The sequence below is a fragment of the Aedes albopictus genome, chromosome 1, assembly GCF_035046485.1.
Source record: "Aedes albopictus strain Foshan chromosome 1, AalbF5, whole genome shotgun sequence".
NCBI classification, from domain to species: Eukaryota; Metazoa; Arthropoda; class Insecta; order Diptera; family Culicidae; genus Aedes; species Aedes albopictus.
Genome location: NC_085136.1, coordinates 174577427 through 174604456, shown reverse-complemented (window position 1 = coordinate 174604456; position 27030 = coordinate 174577427). Strand labels below are relative to the sequence as shown.

Genomic DNA, 27030 nt, shown 5'->3' with positions numbered 1-27030 from the left:
GCATTACTTGCCGCATCAGCATTCATGAAAGGTTTAGCAAGATTAGATGACTCTGATGAGGATGACACTCGGCTAAATGGATGTCGTTTCTGCTGATCCTGGTGATGTTGATGCTGACGACTCGAACCATGTAATAGTGTATTATGCTTACCACTACATGACTTGCATACCTTCGACTTGCATTTACAGGCTCTATGCTTGGATGAGAAACAATTGAAGCACAACTTCCACTTTCTCAGTTCGTCCAATCTAGCTGCTGGGCTCATCTCCAGGAACTTCATGCACTTCCATAGTGGATGATACAAGTTACTCTGGCAGGTATTGCAGCCGACCGAACTTGTTGATATATGTGACAGCTGCGGCTTGGAACGACTGGATGTGCGAAGTTCTCTCTTATCTGCCGCCAACGCCTCTAGTGTTTGCTGGCAATCAGGTACACCAGAATTGTGTCCCATTCTTCTGTAGGCTCTCCAAACTGCCGGAGTACATTGATGTTTCTCTGGCATTCAGTTAGCAAACGGCGTAACTCCTTCGGTGAATCCTCTGGCACCTGTTTGATGGTGAACAACGCCTTCAGATGTTTCTGCTTGAGTATTCGTCGGTTTTCAAATCTCTCCACAAGCAGATCCCAAGCCACACGATAATTGGCGTCAGTAATGTCTAAGGTATCCAACATATATGCTGCTTCATCATTCAAAGTTGACTTCAAATAAAGCAGCTTCTGTACGTTGGTCAGTTGCACGTTTTTGTTGATGAGCGCATCGAATGCATCGCGAAAAGCTGGCCAATCCATATAGTCTCCGCTAAACGTTGACAACTCCAATGTGGGCAATCGAACTTCTATTGATTGTTGTGGAACAAGAAGTTGTTGATGATTAGTATGTACTAATGGTTGCCCACTGATCGTATTTAACGCCGTTTGGACAGACCCTAGCATTTTCTGGATAAGGGAACGTAATGCTGCTCTTGCATTCATGCACCTTTCCTCAAAGGTAGCTCGCTTTCCTTCCTCTTCTTCGATGTTGATTCCATCCTCAGCCTCGATGGCGGTTTGTACAGTGTCGTAATCTACCCAGCACTGGTCGAGGACATCTAGTCGTGCCTGTATCAGCTCTGCCGTGATTCCGGGCCTAGAGTCGATGTCTCGGATGAACACCTCGATCCTAGTCAGTCGTCCGAGGATAACTCCACGCTCCCGATGTTGCTGTGACGTCATGCCGAAAGCTTCGATGCTAGTGCTATTTCCACACAATTGAATCGACGAACACCGAAATAGTCGACTGGTCGAGACCTTACAGTTCCGCTGACTGAGACGAACACTGTTGCTACAGTCTCGCGACTATCACTTCCGCGCACACTAGAACGTTCCGCGACGCGACTAACTCTACCACGACCGTTCGCGATTTATGCAAAACTTGCCTTGCCTTCGATTTACTGGATCAGCGTAATCCGGCTCGAAGGACCAAATGTTCACGAAGTAGTTTTCTCGGAACGCAAGAAGGCAAACACTGACAAGTTTTCTTTCACACTGTACTTTATTCACCTGATCTACACTTACAATTTACTTACACTTCACTTTTCACTACGATATAATCCGCGCGATGGTAGAAAATCAACTGAACTAAAAGTGCGCACTACGCGCATATTTATAGCGCTGCGTCCGTTCTGGAAAAGTCGCACGCAGCGCTTTCCAGAATGGTCGTGAACTCGCAGTACACTTATCTGTAACGATGATGACGATGACGGCAATGATGACAAGCCACAGCTTCGCAGTGCACTCACTGGAAGCACTCACTGTTGAGATGTCACTCACTGTTGTCATCGCCGCTGCCGCCGCTGCGCTTGCTGAGGTTGATTTTGTTGTTGTCCGTTGTCAGGTAGCTTCATCGGTATGTCGCATATGTTGTGTGTCGTTGCGTGAATCTGTAGAGTGTTTTCCTCTGAACACACGTATACAAATAAACTTCGCCTTTTATACATGTGGAAGTAGTTATTGCGGCTGCAATTTTCTTATTTTTTATTGACAGTGTTTTATGATTTAACAGTTTAACGATCAAAGTAGGCCGAGTAATGTGAACAAAAATAGAACATACATCAAAGTAGCTCGGATAACGGGACACAACCTTTGGAAGGTAATCCATTTCGGAAAACTTAAAGTTTCTTGATGATGCAATTTAAATCGTTCAAAAGCATGAATAAAACGATCTAGAACTCCACATCAATTTTATCAATGTGATGGTATGTCTTATATCCTTGTATGCCGTGGTTCGGTTAGAATTATCACATGCCGGTATTTGTTCAATTTGTGCACCTTTATGGTACCTAAGACTTAAACATTTTTAGTTAAATGCAGTTAGGTATAGCTCCTGCAGTTATTGCAGTTAGGTATAGCTCCTTACTTTTAAAGAAACAACTACGACAAGAACCCCCTAAGTGACGAGGAAAACCAAACCAAAGAGTACGTTTTGTGTTTGAAGAAATGTTTTTCCGCCACAATTATCATCGAAAGCAGTTGATGTTTACTGTTTTAGATTTGTTCAGTAAAAAATATTGGTAACAGTATACCTTTGTGAACAGGTAGCCTTACTCTACTGACAAAAACAGAATAATTAATGCTACATGTCTAACGGTATATGTAGTAAGAACAATGTGCTAATCTGTCGGTTATCAATAGTTTGTTTTTTTGCTATTTTTTTTTAATCTGTATTAACGAGATTTTTAGCCCTTGGCTAGTTCATCTCGGGACCCACGCTTCACTTCCCTTCCGAAGGAAGAACTCACATTTTGCGAGTTTGTCGGGAGTGGGACTCGATCCCAGGTCCTCGGCGTGATAGTCAAGTGTTCTAACCATCACACCAGGTCCGCTCCACATCTTCTGCTAGCATCATGGCATAATAGACGAGTTAGCAACTTTTCATTCATTTCTACAGCTTTATTGACATATATACATGTTTTACATTAAAGTACATACAGGGGATGGCCAAAATGTTTGGGATAGGCAACTTTTTTTCTCTCACAAAAAAATTCAACATGCTGTAACTTTTCATAAAGTGCATCAAAAAATCTCAAATTTTGACTGTTTGTCAACCTATTATATATGCATCATCGGTACAAATTTGGGCTCCATTGATTAATTTTTCGTGAAGTTAGAACCGTTCGAGTAAAACACTATTTTTTAGACATATCATTTTTGAACTGTCATATCTCGGAAACCAGTGAACCGAATTGAATGAATTTTTTAACGTTTATCAACAATATTTTGATACTTAATACGACGATATAAAATGAAATATTTTCTAACGACGAATTAAGTTATACCGGATTGAAATTTTTACCCATATTGAGGAAAATAAGTCAAATTTACAATACCACACAAAAATTACTAAATGTGTTCTTTCTTCCTTCTAAACAGGCTCTAATATATCTGATTAGAGATAACTTGAGAACAGAAGTGGAAAATCTTTGGATATCAACACTAAAATTTATTGACATTGATGTAAAAAAATCACATTTTTTCGAGAAAAATCCAAAAAGTGTCAATCCATGATAATATTTTTCAACGTTTAGAAAGTACCTATGTTTTGATAGTTTGTGAAGCACATACATTTTGTTTGTGTACGTTCAAAATTTCATTCAATTCGGTTCACTGGTTTCCGAGATATGACAGCTCAAAATTGAGTTGTCTAAAAAATAGTATTTTACGCGAATGGTTCTAACTTTGCGAAACATTAATCAATCAGGCCCAAATTTGTACCAATGATGCACATATAATAGGTTGACAAACAGTCAAAATTTGAGAATTTTTGATGCACTCTATGAAAAGTTATAGCATGTTGACCTTTTTTGTGAGAGAAAAAAAAGTTGCCTATCCCAAACATTTTGGCCATCCCCTGTATGTCTGTTTCTACTTGTCTTGTTTCTACTTGCAGGTTGTTGATATTATGAAAACTTTTTTTCTGAAAGATATCAGAGATAGCAGTTAGTACTACCCCACAAAAAAGTTCGGACTTGCTCTTTTAAATTTATCCCATTCAATGGTGGCGAATATACCCATTAGATTTACTCTCTATGAGCTTACATATTATTTGAAACCTTCTACATGGAGTTGCGGCCCTTATTTGTGAAATATGTTGTTCTGCAAGAACTACTACTTCTCATAATGGGCAAACGTGGCAAATCTAGCGCTACTACCGATGACGCAGAAAGAAATTTCTCGTTGCGGTTGTGTTCTAGATGCTACAGGAAAATGATCAAAGGCAAGCAGCTTGTTTGCACTGAAGCTGAAGTACATTGAAACAGGTTGAACATCATTCAGACTTCTCATAAAGTTGCTGCGGTTGCTGAATATTTGCGGGTTAAACCCAGAGATCAGGCAGATCAGATGAAGCTCTCAAATATTCATGAACTACCATCCAGATAGAAACCGGCGTCAACGAGTGACCTGAACAGTAAACCGATTTTGTTCACCGATGATTTGTTTTTGATAACGAAAAGTGCCCATAAAGCCACATCTGCAAAGGCGTGAGTACCCAGCACAACCATGCTGAGGATGACGGGTTCGATTCCCGGTCAGTCCAGGACCTTTTCGTGAAGGAAATTTCCTCGACTTAAATGAGCATGTAGTATTTTCGAGCATGTCACACAAAAGTATTTGGCAAAAGAAGTTTTTAGTTAAAAACTGTGAAAGTGCTTGTAGGAGATAAAATAAGAAAATTTCAAACAAATCAAACAATTTCATTTATTCTTATTACATCTCCTACAGTGCTCATAGAACAAGCTAAGAAGCATGCGTTGTCCCTGTAGGGACGTTTCGCCAAGAAGAAGAAGAAGAAGAAGAAGGCGAAAGAAAACATGTGTCTTGAGTACCAGACGCGCATTGAAGTTGAGAAGCTGTTTTAGGAGCATATATGACGAAGTCACACCCCGAAATTTCAAGAGCACAAATCTGAAGAACCAAATGACGGTATATACTGTAAAGGTGGTCGATTGGTGACCTGCTGGTGCCAGTCAAATACGAGACCCTAAAGACGTATATGCATCTGTCATAGGATGCAAACACATTATTGGAATCTAGATTGGAAATCAAAGGAACTGCATATCACTCGATTTTATACTCAATGTTCTAGTACTTTCACCACACTGTCCATAAACACAAAACTGTCATCGCCTGGATTTCCCATTCACATGGTACTATTGTGCTTTTATGTGAAGAATAATAAACATAATATAAAAATATATCGTCGGAAAATCATGCTTGCAATGGAAAAACAGTGTTTTGTCAGAAATGTGTTCTTCGAAAAAAATGAAAAAATATCAATCTTTTTTCAAAAAAAAAAAATTGTTCTAGACCCGCCGATAGAACTTTCTCCTTTAAGTCTCACATGAAAGGGGGGACCCTTAGCTTTCGTTTGGTGGGTGTCTTAGCGATACCGATTTTTTTAAATTAATGTTGTCCACCAGACACACCGTGATATTGTCGGGCCGCCACCAAACCGGACCGCGCACAATCAAGTCGCGACACGACCCAACTCGCGACGTTTTTGAATTATGTCAAAAGTAGTGCGCATCTTTGTCGTTGTTCTTAGCAACACAGCGCACTAGATGCGAAACAGTTGCGACACTTGTGGACCAAGAAAATGGCAATTTTTGATTGAATGACTGTCTTGATTCCAACCGGATAGACAATAAATGGTCGGGAAACGTTTCACAAGAAGAGGGAAACGAGCTGGAGTTTGTCTTGATTGAAAAAAATGGAATAATCAAGATAACCAAATTCCATTATCTATTTAACAACCCCATTCCGATAAACATGCCAACAACAAAAATAATCCCGTTTCGTCAATTCCGTCCGACATGGATGTTTAAAATGTATTGATCATGACCGACTCGAGTCTGTTTTGGTCGAAATCTATTTTGATTGATATAAACGTCATGTGCTCCAAGCCCTGTGACAGCACTGACAAACTTCATTACAGCTTGTAGGCTTTATATAGGCTTACAGGGCTTAATTTGGTTCTTACTGGTTATAGTGCCTATAAGCATTAGGAATGCTTATATAGAGCTACTTACCACTGAAAAGCTGTTTAATGGCCGTTATAATGCTCAGAACAGTGCTTAGTGGTTACCTGGGAATTAATATTGCAAGCTTTTGTTAGCCATAATCATTTTTCGTTCATAAGTTGATTTGTTTTGTGTCACTATACGTATCGCACACGGGCTTATACGTCAAAACATACATATTTTCGATATTTTTTTGTACGGCGCAAAACCATCTGTCAAAGTAACACTTCGATTGTAAATATCGGAAGGTGCTTGCGCTGCTTTCGTAAGCTCTGTAAAAGCGAGCTTCAGTGATTTCCAAGTGCAAAATGGTATCGTCTCCAGAACAAAGGTATAATTGGGTTGTTTAGTGAATAAAATATTGCAATTTTCTATAGCCTAATCGAAAGAGCTAATTTTTCTGAGTATAACGTGAATTTATTGGATTCCAACACCTTTGTTTTGATGGGTAATTTAACAAAACAGTTTTAATTTTCGTGGACAGAATGACAGTTCAATCGTTAAAGTGACAGTTCGACCCGAACAAAAAATTTTCCCCATACAAACTTTAAATGCATTTTAAAAATAGTTCCCGGAGTCCAAAAATTATGAAATTTTAGATTTCGACTAATTTTTGGGCGGAGAATCCGATTATGAAATAATCCGGATACCCCTAAAGAACCCAATTAACGTTCTAAATGTAGAAATTCATGTGACTGCAGCTTATTTCTGGCAAAATTTAAGCGACTCATTATTGTGCCAAGGAACACCGAAAATCACACAATTATGGGTCACTTTTTGTGCAGCATAAAATTGACAGTTCTGCGTACATGGGCATTGCATACTTTTAGGCGTTTATCGGTGGTTGTGTTGAAGATTTCGTCCCAATTTTGAAAAATTAATTCCAAATCGTGAAAACACGCATCGTTAAGAGGTTTGAGACCAGTTTTAGATTCTACTTTAGTTGATTTATCGAGAATAAGTGATCAATCAGTGAAAAAATAGACAAAAAGACAAAACATTATTGTTGAGCCAATTCCTCTTGAGTGACTCATAATAGGCAACAAATTGACCCATAATTGTTACACAGTCAATTTTGACCCATTATTGTGGTTTTCATTATCCACCAACATTTTAGTAATTTTCACTGTCTAAAATGAATTTTACAAGCAAATTTCTATATAAAACAATAAAAAGGAGTTTCAATGAAGAGAATATAAAATAAAAATAATGAAAGTATTATTTTTGTATGTAAAACGATTCATATTATGAAATGATTGTGCCTTGCGTGACCCATAATTGTGCAATGAGTGTATTTATTTTTTCTCTTCGAAGATTTGCTCGAAAGTCTATCAACGAATAAAAAATGCAATACCTACTCGGCAATTAAGAAGTCGAAATATTTTCGCAAGTAACCACCACCGAACAAACTACGCCAAATTTGGGCCTATAAATCGCATGATGGTTGCTTATAATAAACATTGCGAAACGATTGACTTTACCATGTCAAGGCAAAATTTCGTACCATTAGAAAAAGGAACACTTAAAAAAACAAAACACTACTTAACTTAATCAATTTTTCAAATATATTTTTCAATGTGTTTCATAAATATAGTATTAGGAAATAAGAAAAATATGTATATGTATAATGTACTAGTCTACGTTGGTTGACGAAATGAAATAAATAAATAAATAGAATGACGCAGTGGACCTTATTTGTCTCCGGGATAATCGACCACTTTTCTTACGTCTCCATTCCGACGCTTAATAAAAGTGGGTAAATGATTTTTTTTATGGCAGGAATTAAGTTCGTACAGGTAAACCTTCATCACGCAAAAGGTGCTTCTGCTGTGTTGAGTCGAAGGTTTAAAAAAGAAGGACTGGAAGTGGCGCTTATTCAAGAGCCATGGTCCAATAAATGAAAGATTCTTGGAGTTCTGACACAAAATAGTAAACTATTTTATGATTCTCCCAGAACCGCTATCTTAGTACGCAAAACGTTAAAAAGCTATCCTATCACAGAGTTTATCAGAAAGGACATTGTTGCGGTCATGGTAGCTACCAGTACCTCTAGAGGTACCAACCATTAGGGGTAAAACTGAGATCGCTGTGGCTTCAGCTTACTTTCCTGGTGATGTTCCTGAGGTACCTCCTCCTGAGATCGCATCATTTGTTCAATTCTGTGAAGAAAACAACAAATCTTTTATCATTGGCTGTGGCGCCAATGCGCATCACACGGTTTGGGGTAGTACGGATATTAACCCAAGTAACCATTAAGCCGTAAAAATAGCATTAAGTCGGCTCTATAGTCGAATGTAGAACCTGGCTAACAGAGCTAATTGGTTCTATATCCTCTTATAGAGCTGCTCAAAAGCCACTTTTGGCGAATTATTCGGCTGATATACGGCCAACTTTAAAATATCGTACCAAGTCTCTGGAGCGAAAGTTGTCAAAAGTGAGACAAAGAAAAAGAAATTGTTTATCATCTGTTCTTTTCTAACTTCCTTCGCTTCCATTGAAGTTGCTTTTTTGCTACTTCATCCAGATTCTAGCTGTTGTCCTCCGAGTTCCTGATCAAGTCCAAATCCGTTGCCTTTCTCATCTGCTCCACCAATGCACCATGGGAATGGTGTGATCAAACTAGTATTTAAACCATGAAAAACAAAATAGTTTGGGCATTTCGAGGGTTGAAAATGATATGGGATAAGGATGATTCAGTGGTAAGGTTGGTGGTGACGAACGCAGGAATTGATGCAGGAGATGCAATGTTTATATATTGTCGGGCCGCCACCAAACCGGACCGCGCACAATCAAGTCGCGACACGACCCAACTCGCGACGTTTTTGAATTATGTCAAAAGTAGTGCGCATCCTTGTCGTTGTTCTTAGCAACACAGCGCACTAGATGCGAAACAGTTGCGACACTTGTGGACCAAGAAAATGGCAATTTTTGATTGAATGACTGTCTTGATTCCAACCGGATAGACAATAAATGGTCGGGAAACGTTTCACAAGAAGAGGGAAACGAGCTGGAGTTTGTCTTGATTGAAAAAAATGGAATAATCAAGATAACCAAATTCCATTATCTATTTAACAATCCCATTCCGATAAACATGCCAACAACAAAAATAATCCCGTTTCGTCAATTCCGTCCGACATGGATGTTTAAAATGTATTGATCATGACCGACTCGAGTCTGTTTTGGTCGAAATCTATTTTGATTGATATAAACGTCATGTGCTCCAAGCCCTGTGACAGCACTGACAAACTTCATTACAGCTTGTAGGCTTTATATAGGCTTACAGGGCTTAATTTAGTTCTTACTGGTTATAGTGCCTATAAGCATTAGGAATGCTTATATAGAGCTACTTAGCACTTGTAACGCGGTTACAAAATCCTTTAACATCCTTATAAAAAAAAAATCATAATTTGAAACAAAAAAACATTGGTTTCAATAATCAGCCTCCACTGTAAAAAAAAACGAATCATGCGTTCCAGGTCTCTGGATTGTTATTGCAGGATCCACTAATTGAGTTTCGAAGTTCAAACATTTACCTAAATTCGGAATTGAAGCCCCGAAGGGAGCCGAACGAATGTACTCGGGTTTAGACGTTTAGGTACATGAAATATAGAAATTGAGTTGAAGGTTCTCTTTAATTTCAACCCTCGTTGGAACAAGTCATAAGTGGCAGTGCCAAGTTGTAAAAGTGATTAGAGTCCGATAGTGAAAGCTAGAAGCATAGAATAGAGTGCAGTGCTTGGATTACAGGAAAAGTAAAGTTTAACTATTGTAGAAAAACAGGAAATTATGCCAATTAAATTTTCTAGTTTGTAAAATTTGCAGTGAAAACACAATTCTAAAAAAAATCCCAAAAGGGAGAATTGAACACGTGGATCGACAGTAAGATACCTATTCTAAAACCTGTAAACTCCAATACAATAGTGTGCTTTCTTTCATGGTTAGGCAGAAGCCATATTGCGTAATAGAACCAAGTCGGTGAAATAGAAGCCAGCCTAAATAATTTCGAACGATTATTGTAAAACGGCCGTAACCACACGAACAGGTAACTTTTGTAACACTTTTGGTAATTAGCAAACATATCTAATGTGAAATCGTTTGAAGATCCCTTCAAACGAGGGTACCACCCTAGGGCCGTGCTAGTGGACTCATCGTGATAACACCAACGATACTTGTCGCGCGTGTGTACTCTTATGCCGATGAGGCCGTGACCGTGCAACCGTACATAATTCCGGCAACATAAAGCGCAACATCATAGCCACGACGAGCACTCCAGAAATTCACCACGTGGTGTGGCCAGGCTGTCGTCGCGTTAGTTCAAGCGAAACCGGACAGATGGCGAATAGCGGTTTCTAGCACGCAAGAAGTTGCATACAAGCCGCGGGAGGTCACACGTTCCCGACCAAAAAGTGTATCAGCGAAACGAGCTCGTCACGTGGCGGTCCGAATCACGCCATCACCACAGTAAGTGCACTTACCACCGCTGGACTCCGGGGGATACCGCTGCGACTTCCGGAAGTGAACCTACAAGTAAGATCTTCCCAATTGTAAACTACTAACCTAATCCTAAACCCCCAAATGTACAATGATGGTCGAATTGAACAATTGAACTCGAGTTTGTTTTAGTGAGTCAATGCATAAGTCGAGAAAATAAATGCATGCCATGAACGTAAATGAGCAGTGGTTTCCAATCTAGTAGTTTCTGACGGTTTTAGTGAAAGAGGGAGTTCAACTCAGATCGGTGGTTAGCTTCGTACGGTAGAATAGGCTCTGGGAAGGAAATCCACATGGTAACCAACCCACCCTGTGAATTGTAAATATTTTTTTCTAATAGTTATTCTTTCGGTTTGGTTTTTGGTCGTGCTGAGGTTTCGAAAGCGGGTTTAGGTTTGAAGAAAGGACTCGCCCTGAGGATTCCTGGCCGGGTACGGGACATTTCTAGAGATTTTGGACACGCATCTTCACGGTGGAACCTCGAATCCACCTGGCGCTTAAGTGGGGATTGTTCCTTCCGAACCTTATCTTCCCTTCCCTGTCCCGTTACATTTGGCGCCCAACCAACGGTTTTGTTGAGTAATCTGTAAATAATAGATCGTAAGTACTGAATTTGATAAGTTTTAGTTGAATTTGATTGTTTGCTTAATTGATGGGTTAGTATTGAGTTTGTGAAGTTAAGAATTGGTAGCTTTTCGGATTTTGATTTTGAATTTTCTTATTTTTTAAGTTACTTATTTTGGAATACTACATACACACATACCATATATATTTTCTTTTTTTATTTGTACACATTTTTTTCGTTAATTAACTAAGTTGCTGAAACATTCGAGCCTATCAGCTGTTATAGAAAACCTGTAAAATAGAATATAACATTAGTAAAATGAATTCTCAAGAAATGGATAGAATTGACTATTACATAAACCCTAACGACCTACTAAATGATGAAATTGACTATGAACTGAAACTAAGATGTTTGCCGATTGATGGTTCGCTAGAGATAAAACGACAGAGACTAAAACATGCTCAATTGGAAGAAGTTCGTAAGCCAAAGGTTCTTCGATCCAAAGTATCAATAGCTCAAGAATATGATGCGATTAGGGAAAAGGTACAAGATATAAAACACGCTATTCAGTTTTACCCGGAATCGAAGTTTATCTCCCGTCTAAGACATTGTAGACTGAGAGTTATTAGGGCAAATGCTGTAACCAGGGAGCAAGGTAGATTGAAAAATGAATTCTTAACGGAGATTGAGGACTTGTTAGATCGGTACGGTAATCCGTTAGACCGGAGAGGTAGCCAATTGCCTCCTAATGTGCACATGAGTATGTCGGCTGTTCCTGAACCGAAGGAACAGCACGAGTCTAATGAAAAATCGATTCTTAATTTTTCGGATATACCAGGAGTGGCTCGTTCGGCTCAAATGTCCAAGCAACATATAGAGGTTCCGAATCCAAATGAACAAAGAGAGTCAGGGTTACTGGATGAAGCGGCTGGCGGACGCGAGTCATCAGGGAGTATTGAGGAAGAGCTGGATTTGCTTTTCGCAGAGTTTCGTCAAAACTCACAGAGACGCGAAGAGACAAATCGTGAACCACTGTTACCATATAGGAAAAACCAAAGTGGTATTGGTAACCCAGCGGCGGTTCAAGGGGATCATTGGAAGGAAGAAATAAATCGCTACATACAACAAGCGTTGTCAGAGCAGATGTCTGCGCTGATGGAGAAGTTGACCCCGATGCTAGCTAATCAGAGGGCATCAACACCAGTACCTCCTCCTTCCCCTCCACTACCACCACCACCGCCAGTAACTCCGCCACCACAAATGCACAGACACCCTGACCGCCAAGAACAGTTTCAGAGAGTTTACCCAAACTCTATTGCGTCACACGTTTCTTTTGCGGGAAACGTCGAACGCGAACCTGAACAAATGATCCGACCAAATGGTGACCCACGAGCTCGCTGGCAAGTGCCAGTAAGTAAGTGGCGAATAAATTTCAGTGGGGATTCAAGAGGACCCACAGTGACCCAGTTCTTGAACAAAGTAGAAATACTAGCAAGAAATAATAAAATAACGGATCAGGAACTATTGAGCCAGGCAAATTTCTTTTTTAAAGAAAATTCGGAGGCTGAGGAATGGTATTTTACGTTCTGCCACAAGTTTACGACTTGGGCAAGATTTAAGCATCAGTTACGATTGCGTTTCGAGCAGCCCAATAAGGACAAGGTGATCGAACGCCAAATTTTGGATCGGAGGCAATTACCTAATGAAACGTTCAATGCTTTTTTGTCAGCAGTTGAGAAACTGGCACAACAACTGACAAAACCCTTATCAGAGGAGCGTAAACTCGATATTCTTAAAGAAAATATGAAAGACTGTTACAAGCCATTTCTAACTATCTACAGAATTGAACGTATCGATGAACTTACAGCTGTATGTCATGAACTGGACAAATCCATGTACCGAAATTATGGTACATATCCTAGGAACAGAATACACCAAGTCAATAACGTTGAAGAGGGCGAACAGAACTGGGAAGATGAAGAATACGTAGAAGAGGAGGTTAATGCTATTGGACAGGCCATTCGTAAGAATAAAGCTATGCAAAGAACGAAGGAAATGACGAACACAATTAACCAAAAGGTCCCAGAGGGCGAAGACAATGTTTTGTGCTGGAATTGTCGGCAGTACGGCCACTTTTGGCGTAACTGCAACAAACAAAAGAAAATTTTTTGCCACTACTGTGGACAGATGAATTACGTCACAGCAAATTGTCCCAATAACCATCGTTTTCCAGTGGATCAACAGGGAAACGAAAATTCAGAAAGATTGTAGGGAGGAATCTTTCTGCCCCACTTAGAAACTCCCCGGAATGCAAAAACGAGAATAATGTCGGTCTTGAGCAACCGTTTTCAAAATATGCAACAACGTTTTACATTCATACAAAACCGAACAGATGTCCATATGTTCATGTGGAGATACTGGGGAGTAAAATGATTGCGTTGTTAGATTCGGGAGCAAGCGTAAGTATTCTAAGCTCTCGTGAACTTGTAAACAAACATGGATTTAAAATCCACCCTATCAATTTAACCATAAAGACAGCTGATGAGACAGCTTATAAATGTGAAGGAGTTGTTCAAATACCTTACACATTTAATGGGCTAACTAACATTGTTCCGACCCTACTCGTTCCTCAAATTTCAAAAAAACTCATCCTTGGAATGGACTTTTGGGATACATTTAAAATTGCCCCAGCGTTTGTGGAAGGTAAGGCGATTCAAATAATTAACAATCAAGAAGGAAACGCCATCAATATGATAGAAAACTTTTATGCCGATATGGAAGAGACGATCGTTTTCACAGTTGAACCTGGGGAAGAAATTAACGCGGCCAATGAAGAGGAGATCGAGGATACTAGCTTGGACCTACCCTTTCTAGATGAACCTGGAAATAAAGGAGATCTAGACATTGTTACAGAGCATGACCTATCAATTAATGAACGGAATGAACTAGATCAGATTATTGAACTGTTTAAAACGACTAACAAAGGTAAACTAGGAAGAACAAACCTAATTTGCCATAAAATTGATTTGGTAGAAGGGGCTGTACCGAAAAAACCACCTCAGTACCGATGTTCTCCACATATCCAAAAGGAGGTGGACAAAGAGGTAGCGAGGATGTTAGAACTTGATGTTATCGAGGAATCAACCGCAGAATGGTGTAATCCATTGCTGCCCGTGAAAAAATCTTCAGGAGAGTGGAGAATATGCCTAGATTGTCGGCGAATAAACGATGCGACCAAGAATGAAGCATATCCCTACCCGGACATGTTAGGTATTCTCGGCAGAATAGAAAGATCCAAATATTTCACAGTCATTGACCTTTCAAAGGCATATTGGCAGATTCCTCTTGAGGAATCGAGTCGGGATTATACTTCTTTCAGGGCAGGCAAGAATCTATTCCGATTCAAGGTCATGCCTTTTGGCCTAAAAGGGGCCCCAACAACCCAAACTAAGCTAATGAACAAAGTGCTTGGGATTGACCTAGAACCGTATGTTTACGTGTATCTAGATGACATAATTATTACTTCAAATTCCCTGAAAGAACATTTCCGCCTTCTAAGACTAGTCGCTGAGAGATTAAGACAAGCTAATTTAACAATTAGTTTGGAAAAGTCAAAATTCTGTCAAAGAAGAATTAGCTACTTGGGCTACACCTTGTCCGAACAAGGTTTAGCTATAGACAGCTCCAAAATCCAACCAATCTTAGATTACCCTATTCCAAAGACTCCTAAAGAAGTAAGACGATTTATCGGCATGGTCAGCTTTTACAAGCAATTCATTGATCATTTCAGTGACTTAACCGCTCCCATCACAGAGTTATTGAAAGGGAAAAAGGGGAAAATATGTTGGTCGAAAGAAGCCGACGCAGCATTTTTGAAGATTAAGTCGGTACTTACCTCTCCAAATGTGTTGGCCAACCCGGATTTCAGAGCCCCCTTCATTATTGAGTCGGATGCCTCAGATGTCGCAGTAGGCGCCGTTCTCGTTCAGGTCATCAACGGAACAAAGAGACCGATAGCATTTTTCTCTAAAAAGCTGTCAGCGACCCAACGAAAATATGCGCCGACGGAAAAAGAATGCCTTGGAGTCATTCTGGCCATTCAAAAGTTTCGTCAATATGTAGAGGGGTCCCGCTTCACAGTGGTGACTGATGCCCAGAGTCTAATTTGGCTTCGGAAGATAAGTGCCGAAGGAGGGTCGGCAAAACTGATTCGGTGGGCCCTGAAGCTCCAGCAGTACGACTTTGAGCTACTGTACCGGAAGGGGTCGCTTAACATCACGGCAGACGCTCTGTCACGGGCTGTGCTCTCGATAGATATCGTTGACCCAGAGTACGAAGAGCTGAAAAAGAAAATTGTGTCAAATAATTCCAAGTTTAAAGATTTTAGAGTAGTTAACGATAAGATTTACAAACTAGTGGAATCTAATCTAATAGATCCAAGATTTCACTGGAAATATGTCCCTCAAACTCGAGAGAGATTTCAGCTGGTAAAGGAAACACACAATGCCATGCATTTTGGTCGCTATAAAACATTGAAAAAGCTGCAGGAACGATATTACTGGCCATTAATGTCGGAGGACGTAAGGAAATTCTGTCAAGGGTGTGATACATGCAAAAGCACTAAATACCCAAACACGAATCAAACACCTTTGATGGGCAGGCAAAAAATAGCATCAATGCCTTGGCAGACGATTTCAGTTGACTTTATAGGCCCATTTCCCAGATCAAAATCAGGGAACTCGGTCCTGTTAGTAGTGACCGATCTATTCTCCAAATTTGTCATTATCCAGCCTTTAAGGGATGCCAAGACAAAACCCCTTATATCGTTTCTAGAGAACATGGTGTTCCTTTTATTTGGTGTACCGGAAATATTGATTTCGGATAACGGAGTCCAATTTAAATCTAAGGAATTTGATAAATTTTTAGGTAATTATCATGTAACACACTGGAAGAATGCAAATTACCATCCGGCAAATAACCCAACCGAGAGGGTGAACCGGGTTATCGGAGCAGCAATCCGAACATATGTAGGGGATGACCATAAGGAATGGGATCGAGACATTCAAAAAGTTGCAATGGCCATTCGGACAGCGGTCCATGAATCTACATTATTTACTCCATACTTTGTAAATTACGGACGTAATTTCATAAGTTCAGGGGCAGAGTACAAACAAATCAGGGAAAGTGGGAAGGATGTCACCTATGACCCACTGGAACTCAACGAAAACCTCAGAACAATATTTGACACAGTAAAGGGCAACTTGAAAAAGGCCTATGATCGATACTCAAAACACTATAACCTCCGATCTAATAAAACTGTTCCATCATTCGAAATAGGGGAAGTTGTCCTTAAAAGGAACTTTAACCAGTCTAACAAAAGTAAACACTTCTCGGCAAAATTAGCAAACCTATTCTCTACGGCAAAGGTCATTGGAAAAATTGGTTCCACATGCTACGATCTAGAAGATCTACAAGGCAACCGAGTGGGCATTTTTCACGCATCCCACCTGCAGAAAAGATAAAATGTTCAGTCAATTTCAAGCTATGTCTGATGCAAAAACGCTCAGTAACTAAGAGATTTTATCCACAAAAACACGAACTTACAGTTTGTTAACACCGAGTATGGCAAGAGGGATTGACTCCAAAAACAGCGTTAGAACTACGAGCAATCTCCTCTTTGCGTCTCGAAGAACCGGCCCAGGGCTGATGGGTAACGTACCTGAAAGAAGAAAACAAGTTAGTCCTGGTTAGTCAGTTGAGCTATGTAATAAATGGAAGATCAAGCATAAATTGTCGCCCGAGAATCTACAGCCAGCTTACCCACCCAAGCCCGGAGTCCACTGAGGTGAACTGAGAAGGGAGAGTACCATGGAAGGAAGTGCGAGTCTGAAGGGCCAGACGATGACCAGGCTGAGATTCGAACTCAATATATGCTTGTTCACCACTTAAGACAATGTTGAAAAACGCAAAAATACCATGAACAGGTCAGTTGTTCGCAAAAATAAGCTATGTACGTAGATAATTAAAAAAAACACTGTATGTTTATCACAGGCATTGGAAGAGTAAACACTGTATAAAGAAATGTAAATAGATTTAGATTAGTATCTAAAATAAACACCGTTTATATAGCTCAGTAGTAAAAAACGTTTTCAACATTGTTCAGATTAGCTCTCAATAAGTATGTTTACGCCACTGATGTTTCGTCACTCTTTCTTCTTTCATAGTACCAATACTCACTTTTTTCCGTTCTTTTTGAATTCAGCTCCATCTAGGTTAAATCCGGTTCACTAGTACAAGTTTCTCACCAATTCCCGATCCAATTATCCAATAAAATTGATTAGTTTCAGGAACATTGCTTTGCCGTATCAGATCAAGTCAATTTCACTCCAATAGCAGCATATAATCAAAACATAATAGATGACGTAAAGAAACGTCAAACTCAAACTTATCGTTTTAGTGGTCGTAGGTTGATGCGGTCGTAGTTACAGTAGCGGCTCTCAAAAAGGGGTACCATAATAGTTGATGTCATTTGGAACTAAAATGTTCTAGTTGGCTTGTCAGTAGGCAGGTTTTGGGAAATAATTAGTAACAGATTTTTGTTCGGATTATTCTGAACAGTACATAAGACAGCAAATTGGTTTGGTAGAATATGGTCGAGAATGCTCTTGACAACTCCTAAGCGGAGATTTTGTGTGGGTTTAGCTTACACGCAGTATAGTTCTAGACGTACTAGGACGTGTCTGAAAAAGACGTAAATAAAATGAAGTACAAATTTTGTGAAAGTGGTATTCCGGTATGACAGAGCTACATAGAGAAAAGTTAAATGGTATTTTTGTGTAAATATATAATTATCTTCTGAGTTTGAACATCCGTTTTATCAGTTAAGCAACAATTTAAAATCAACTAAATTTGTGTTTAAAGTTCAACAGTAATGAAAAGTTTGGTTTAAATATAGTACTAATTTCTGAGTTTGGACATCCGTTTTGATAAATTAAAACTAATTAAAATAATATTAATAGAAACAAACTGTTTTATTTTTATAAAAAAAAAATAAATTCAGTGAACTTCATTTATTTTTTTTTACCGGTGGTAGGGAGTAATGTAACGCGGTTACAAAATCCTTTAACATCCTTATAAAAAAAAAATCATAATTTGAAACAAAAAAACATTGGTTTCAATAATCAGCCTCCACTGTAAAAAAAAACGAATCATGCGTTCCAGGTCTCTGGATTGTTATTGCAGGATCCACTAATTGAGTTTCGAAGTTCAAACATTTACCTAAATTCGGAATTGAAGCCCCGAAGGGAGCCGAACGAATGTACTCGGGTTTAGACGTTTAGGTACATGAAATATAGAAATTGAGTTGAAGGTTCTCTTTAATTTCAACCCTCGTTGGAACAAGTCATAAGTGGCAGTGCCAAGTTGTAAAAGTGATTAGAGTCCGATAGTGAAAGCTAGAAGCATAGAATAGAGTGCAGTGCTTGGATTACAGGAAAAGTAAAGTTTAACTATTGTAGAAAAACAGGAAATTATGCTAATTAAATTTTCTAGTTTGTAAAATTTGCAGTGAAAACACAATTCTAAAAAAAATCCCAAAAGGGAGAATTGAACACGTGGATCGACAGTAAGATACCTATTCTAAAACCTGTAAACTCCAATACAATAGTGTGCTTTCTTTCATGGTTAGGCAGAAGCCATATTGCGTAATAGAACCAAGTCGGTGAAATAGAAGCCAGCCTAAATAATTTCGAACGATTATTGTAAAACGGCCGTAACCACACGAACAGGTAACTTTTGTAACACTTTTGGTAATTAGCAAACATATCTAATGTGAAATCGTTTGAAGATCCCTTCAAACGAGGGTACCACCCTAGGGCCGTGCTAGTGGACTCATCGTGATAACACCAACGATACTTGTCGCGCGTGTGTACTCTTATGCCGATGAGGCCGTGACCGTGCAACCGTACATAATTCCGGCAACATAAAGAGCAACATCATAGCCACGACGAGCACCCCAGAAATTCACCACGTGGTGTGGCCAGGCTGTCGTCGCGTTAGTTCAAGCGAAACCGGACAGATGGCGAATAGCGGTTTCTAGCACGCAAGAAGTTGCATACAAGCCGCGGGAGGTCACACGTTCCCGACCAAAAAGTGTATCAGCGAAACGAGCTCGTCACGTGGCGGTCCGAATCACGCCATCACCACAGTAAGTGCACTTACCACCGCTGGACTCCGGGGGATACCGCTGCGACTTCCGGAAGTGAACCTACAAGTAAGATCTTCCCAATTGTAAACTACTAACCTAATCCTAAACCCCCAAATGTACAATGATGGTCGAATTGAACAATTGAACTCGAGTTTGTTTTAGTGAGTCAATGCATAAGTCGAGAAAATAAATGCATGCCATGAACGTAAATGAGCAGTGGTTTCCAATCTAGTAGTTTCTGACGGTTTTAGTGAAAGAGGGAGTTCAACTCAGATCGGTGGTTAGCTTCGTACGGTAGAATAGGCTCTGGGAAGGAAATCCACATGGTAACCAACCCACCCTGTGAATTGTAAATATTTTTTTCTAATAGTTATTCTTTCGGTTTGGTTTTTGGTCGTGCTGAGGTTTCGAAAGCGGGTTTAGGTTTGAAGAAAGGACTCGCCCTGAGGATTCCTGGCCGGGTACGGGACATTTCTAGAGATTTTGGACACGCATCTTCACGGTGGAACCTCGAATCCACCTGGCGCTTAAGTGGAGATTGTTCCTTCCGAACCTTATCTTCCCTTCCCTGTCCCGTTACACACTGAAAAGCTGTTTAATGGCCGTTATAATGCTCAGAACAGTGCTTAGTGGTTACCTGGGTTGTGTGAGGATCCGGCGCGATTGGACTTCTGCCGGGGGGAAGTGGAAAGAACCACACATGGACTTGTGTGAGGATCCGGCGCGATTGAACTTCTGCCGGGGGGAAGTGAAAAGAACCACACATGGACTTGTGTGAGGATCCGGCGCGATTGGAGTTCCGCCGGGGGAAAATGGAAAAATCCACACAAGAACTTGTGTGAGGATCCGGCGCGATTGGAGTTCCGCAGGGGAGAAGTGAAAAGAACCACACATGGACTTGTGTGAGGATCTGGCGCGATTGGACATCTGTCGGGGGGATTGGAGAGAACCACACATGGACTTGTGTGAGGATCCGGCGCGATTGGACTTCTGCCGGGGGGAAGTGGAAAGAACCACACATGGACTTGTGTGAGGATCCGGCGCGATTGGAGTTCCGCCGGGGGAAAATGGAAAAATCCACACATGAACTTGTGTGAGGATCCGGCGCGATTGGACTTCCGCCGGGGGGAAGTGAAAAGAACCACACATGGACTTGTGTGAGGATCCGGCGCGATTGGACTTCTGCCGGGGGGAAGTGTAAAGAACCACACATGGACTTGTGTGAGGATCCGGCGCGATTGGACTTCCGCCGGGGGGAAGTGGAAAGAACCACACATGGACTTGTGTGAGGATCCGGCGCGATTGGAGTTCCGCCGGGGGAAGTGAAAAGAACCACACATGGACTTGTGTGAGGATCCGGCGCGATTGGACATCCGTCGGGGGGGAGTGAAAAGAACCACACATGGACTTGTGTGAGGATCCGGCGCGATTGGACTTCTGCCGGGGGGAAGTGGAAAGAACCACACATGGACTTGTGTGAGGATCCGGCGCGATTGGACTTCCGCCGGGGGGAAATGGAAAAATCCACACAAGAACTTGTGTGAGGATCCGGCGCGATTGGAGTTCCGCCGGGGGAAGTGAAAAGAACCACACATGGACTTGTGTGAGGATCCGGCGCGATTGGACATCCGGCGGGGGGAGTGAAAAGAACCACACATGGACTTGTGTGAGGATCCGGCGCGATTGGACATCCGCCGGGCGGAAGTGAAAAGAACCACACATGGACTTGTGTGAGGATCCGGCGCGATTGGACTTCCGCCGGGGGGAAGTGAAAAGAACCACACATGGACTTGTAAAGGATCCGGCGCGATTGGACATCCGCCGGGGGGAAGTGAAAAGAACCACACATGGACTTGTGTGAGGATCCGGCGCGATTGGACATCCGCCGGGGGGAAGTGAAAAGAACCACACATGGACTTGTGTGAGGATCCGGCGCGATTGGACTTCCGCCGGGGGGAAGTGAAAAGAACCACACATGGACTTGTGTGAGGATCCGGCGCGATTGGACATCCGCCGGGGGGAAGTGAAAAGAACCACACATGGACTTGTGTGAGGATCCGGCGCGATTGGATTTCCGCCGGGGGGAAGTGAAAAGAACCACACATGGACTTGTGTGAGGATCCGGCGCGATTGGACTTCCGCCGGGGGGAAGTGAAAAGAACCACACATGGACTTGTAAAGGATCCGGCTAGATTGGACATCCGCCGGGGGCAAGTGAAAAGAGCCACACATGGACTTGTGTGAGGATCCGGCGCAATTGGAGTTCCGCCGGGGGAAAATGGAAAAATCCACACATGGACTTGTGTGAGAATCTGGCGCGATTGGAGTCCGCCGGGGGAAAATGGAAGATCCGTACGAGATTGAAGTATCGTCGGTAAATTAAAAAAAAAATCCAGACGTTATGCACGTGGTTGTGCTTTTGATTGAGTGCTCGTTTCGAAGAGCATCTTATGCATGTGGATTACCGTCAAAAGATACAGATCGAAGCTTGAGAAGTGGCAGCTCAATGTTCATAAATTCGCGTACATGGGCTTGTGTGCGCAATTTCAGACTACCGTCGATATTGTAAGGGAATTCATTTCTTGATTTTAACGAGAAGCAAGTGAAGCAACACGTGATGCTCACGTGTATTCATGTTCGTACGACTTGCAACAACGACAGCAAATAGTGCTTGTTGTGACTCCTTAGAAAGAAACCCAGCGGACGTGTTTATGCGTCCGCCTTTGTGGTGTACTGATAGCCTCGGATGTGCTTGGAGAGTCACCGGAATAAGAAGTATCTCGGATTGAGAAACTATGGAAAATATAGAAGTTACTGTACAATTTTTATAGATTCTAAAATCCCGGAGTTGTTTGAACAGCATTGAACGCTTCTTTCACAAGTTGAACGTGTCCTATAATGTTGAAATTCATGCATAAAAACAAAAAAAAAAAAAATAAAAAACCGTCCTGCAGGTAGCGACATTAGTAATTTTGGCGTATTGTGTGTGCCCCAGACGACTCGATTCGCGCTGCAGGTGGAGGAAAATTTCTGTTAAACGAAAAATACTCAACTGGTCCACCAGATGTTTCATGTTGTGGTTTCTAAGGGTTGTAATCATGAGGTGCTATTGCGGACCGATTGGACAACCGTTTGAATGAGAACGATTTCGCTTAGAAAAGATTTCATGTCAATTTAGTATTCTCGGGCGAGTTTTGTTTCACGATGAAAGGTATTGTACCAGTATTTGCTAACTGAACACGACGAATCAGAACCGTCGTTTTTGGAATCGCCGTTGGAATCGTCCTTCGATTGCAGAGCGAAACAGCAACGAAACTGACACATCGCTTTAACATATTTAACGTAGGAGCAACACGTGCGTGAGTTTCTCTCTATCGGTTGGTGTGATTTGTTTTGATCCAATCTGACATTTATTTTATGCTGCTCATGCTGCCGATGCTGCCAGCTGATGGTGGCAAGGATGGCGGAGCATAGTCGGAGGGGTCCTCCAATGCGTTTTCGGAAGAGTTTGTCAAGATAAAAAGTTTTCGTTATAAAAATTATGGAAAATTCTACTTTAAAAGTTCAGCATTAAACTTTTCAATGCGTGTTTCATACATTATTTTAGAGAGAATCAGTCTAGAGGTCGTTTAACGTAATAAGAGCAATTTCACAAGAACGCATTGAAATGCCCCCAGCATCAGCAGCAGAATAGAAAAGCACGGTGGAGATGTGGTGTGAGGCTGTTTTGTTTTGATTGACCAGAGGAGAAAGTTACGAACCGCGAACAACGACGGACGCAATTTTGTTCCCCGTTTAATTTGACCGGGAAAAAGCGCGAATCAGCCTCCGTGTCGCATATATTAGCTGGATGGTTGTTCCCAGCAACGTCGGGAGTGTCCGTTCGTAGTTCCCAAAGAGGAAAGTGCCGGCCGCGGTTCGGGAACAAGTGAGTGCTAGTGATAGTGCTAAAAGGTGTGTGGACCACCGCCATTGCTGTTCGTCAAGTGTACCACACATCGACCGTTCTCGCTACACGTGCTCAGCCAATAGAGCCAGTCTCGCCCGGGTAGCTAATTGTCAAGGAGAACGAAGACAAGTTTGTACAAAGGGGCGTACAACTTGTGGCAGCATTCTGTGGAATCTGCCGGGATCATTCACGGCGAGTGGATAGATCCGGTGTTTTACACCACCGTCGCTAGGGGGGATCCGACAAAGGAGCCCGCTCTTCCCCCTAGCTAACTGCCAAGGACGGTTGCTTCGGCAACCCCAGTGCCCAAAGAAGAAGAAGAAGAAGGAAGAAGCTTCGCATAGTCCGTGTGGGAGCGAAGAAACGACCACCACCGTGCACCACCACCAGCGAAGGGCCCCACGTTGGGCGCCAATTGTAAGGAGAGGGTTTAGGCCTTTACCTGCTGTTACCCGGCAGGGCGGCCTTAAGCAGGATACCTCCACTAAATTCTGGATTTCGGATGAAATTAAATGTATGAAATGAATAATTTTCCAATTTTAGACAATCTCTATATTCTACGCCTGACCTGCGATTTGCCCCGTTCTCCCCTCTCGGTGCTGCACGCAGATCGCTCGTTGGGGCCCTTCGCTGGTGGTGGTGCACGGTGGTGGTCGTTTCTTCACTCCCGCACGGACTATGCGGAGCTTCTTCCTTCTTCTTCTTTGGGCATTGGGGTTGCCGAAGCAACCGTCCTTGGCAGTTAGCTAGGGGGAAGAGCGGGCTCCTTTGTCGGATCCCCCCTAGCGACGGTGGTGTAAAACACCGGATCTATCCACTCGCCGTGAATGATCCCGGCAGATTCCGCAGAATGCTGCCACAAGTTGTACGCCCCTTTGTACAAACTTGTCTTCGTTCTCCTTGACAATTAGCTACACGGGCGAGACTGGCTCTATTGGCTGAGCACGTGTAGCGAGAACGGTCGATGTGTGGTACACTTGGCGAACCGCAATGGCGGTGGTCCACACACCTTTTGGCACTATCACTAGCACTCACTTATTCCCGAACCGCGGCCGGCACTTTCCTCTTTGGGAACTACGAACGGACACTCCCGACGTTGCTGGGAATAATCATCCAGCTAATATATGCGACACGGAGGCTGATTCGCGCTTTTTCCCGGTCAAATTAAACGGGAACAAAATTGCGTCCGTCGTTGTTCGCAACTTTCTCCTCTGGTCAATCAAAACAAAACAGCCTCACACCACATATCCACCGTGCTTTTCTATTCTGCTGCTGATGCTGTTGCGGTTGATGTGTGCAATGAGGGGGAGATTGGGGGTCAAATGCCTCACCGGTACAATAAATACGTTTTGATTTCCCTACATTCTAATTAAACAAATATCAAATAAAAATTAATAAAAAACAAACAAATTAAAATATTGCAAAACACAGTGGTGTTCACAAATGTAGCACAAAATTGTAACCGCTGGTTACACCATACCGCGCGATTATAGTCGTAAATATTTTGATTACTTTTTTGCTGTCTGTGCCGTGCTTCATCTGTTCAACCTCCAACCATTTGTTGTAGCTATCCACAACTACCAAAAAAACCTTCTTTTCAAAAAAGAAAAAAATCAGAGTGTATCCTGCTGAAGGGTTTATTGGTAGGTATCCAAGGTGAATATGACGGACGCTTCGTAACCGCTGTTGTTTCCTGACAAATCCTACAGGTCCGAACGTACTCTTCAATATCTCCATTCATTCCGAAACAATACACAGTCCGTCTGGCCAGTTGTTTAATTTTATGCATTCCAACATGATTGCGATGAAGCAGTTTTAAAACACTATTCTTCATGGAATTTGGTATTACAACTCTGTCCTGGAATATGATGCAACCATCCACATCTTCTAAATCTTGATAATGTGAATACACGTCCAAAAATCTTTTTTCCAACCGGTCTGGCCAACCGTTTTCAATATATTCTCTAATTCTGAGCATGAGCATGAGATAACCGTACAATTCGTAGTTGCTACTCCGTTACTGATTAGAACAGTCAATATTGCACAGGGAACCAAAAGGAAGGGGGCTGGGTTTAGCTTTCCATCCTCAATGTGCAATTTCGAAAATTCAAAACTATATTGTCAGTACCGGCGCCGGCCACGTCCTTATGGTCATCGAGGAAGGGAAGGAATGTTGGTGTGACATCCGTTGCTACTAGAGACCGTGTGTACCTCCGCATCCCCACGGTTGTCACAGGAAGGAAGTTTGTTGGTGGGAGTGGGAGGGGATAGATAGTTACATAGATCTGGATTCACATTGGTAAGTGATGTGATCTATGCGACCCATGATATGATTTAGTCTTCCGGCAGCCGGCTGTCGGAAGAATACAATAATTTTATTGTATGTTTGTATATTGAATTTTATTATATACCGGGTATGGATAATTTTTAAACCACACTTATGTCGGACCAACTCGCATTAAAGCAGGTTCTAAGCTAATCGTTTCTAAGTAAAAAATAAACTGTATGTAATTCAGTTCAATGCCAATGATGGAAAACCGAAACACGCGCCATAGCTTTACGAGACAACGGAAGCTTAAAAAATGCCAGTGAATAATGCTTAACGATCGTTGTTTATAAGTTTCACCTATGTTCTTGTATTACTCTTTTCTCGCGTTCCCGTGTTAAGGCCGGACGGGACGGTGGTTGAATCGTCCGCCATTGCTCTGTTGCTAGTAAGATGCAAATCTCAACTTCTACTTCATATTATTGACTAGAAATTTGATCGTTCATTTGCTCACTTGTGGTGCACAATCGCCAAAAGTTTCAGCTACGTCAGTGCTGTGGAAATTGATATTTGCTTCTTCAAAATCGCGAGGCAAATTGTTAGAAAGAGAGGGAAGATAGGAAAAATTACACGTCGTCCCGTGCGGCCTTAATAAGATTGCGGATAATTAAACCATTGTACATATTTATTACCGCGAATGCTCGCGACGCGTAATATAAATTGAAAATGTAAGCTAAGGAATTATTTAATTTTTGCTTAAGAAAAAAATATACCAAAAAATAAAATTATCGTACGTGTTCGAACAGACGCGAAATTATGAAACTTGGCATGAATAAATCGACGCGGACAACGCGGTCTACTTGTCACTGAATCGTACGGTAATCTTGACGTTTCGTCGATTTGATCGCTGATTGTCTGCTTGTAAATCTGAAAAAGAAAATTGTATTAGATGGTGATACGTTCTCTATAGTTATGTTTTTGTAAATTATGTTATTCATGTATATGATAAATTTACCATCATCCCTCTGAAACAAAAGGTATATAAGCGGTGGAAAAAAAATATTAAAAAAATATATATATATATAGAGAAAAAAATAACAGTAGAAACCAAATCCTGATCCTGGAATGTTCCTGCATTTGAATTAACCAGGCTGGCAAATAGCAAGATCAAAATGTGATATGGTAGATCTTACGCCGTAACGCATCATTCCAAGGTGATCTACCCACGTTTCGGGTACCACCTGGGCAGGTGCACCCATCCTGGGCATCCGCCGATGTGGCTAAGTCAACTTCACATCAAATAATCCAACTCCCGGTACACGATGAGATACGTATAGTATCTAATCCTATGCAAAAATTCAAAACATTTGGTATGAAATTGACTCAGTTCTAGGGGCAAGCGTCCTAAAAAGAACACCTGCCCAAGCGGCACAAGACCCTATTGCAGTTTAGACTTAGGTATCGTTTATATTTTACTACGGCCAATGTGTTCA

The 27030-nt window shown here is 41.5% G+C and overlaps 1 protein-coding gene across 1 annotated transcript; it reads right to left on the bottom strand.

Annotated features, from left to right (window-relative positions):
* Positions 1-2411: 2411 nt before the first annotated feature.
* Positions 2412-21221, bottom strand: LOC115267065 (uncharacterized). The gene is made up of 3 exons (XM_062845849.1): positions 17354-21221; positions 16721-16835; positions 2412-15456 (listed from the first exon to the last, which is right to left on the bottom strand). Exon 1 carries the CDS (start codon positions 21202-21204, stop codon positions 19918-19920), a length of 1287 nt encoding a protein of 428 aa, XP_062701833.1. The 5' UTR covers positions 21205-21221; the 3' UTR covers positions 2412-15456; positions 16721-16835; positions 17354-19917.
* Positions 21222-27030: the final 5809 nt, after the last annotated feature.

Coding starts and splice junctions, on each gene's coding strand:
- LOC115267065 (XM_062845849.1), bottom strand. CDS start 21,204: ATGTCCAATCGCGCCGGATCCTCACACAAGTCCATGTGTGGTTCTTTT.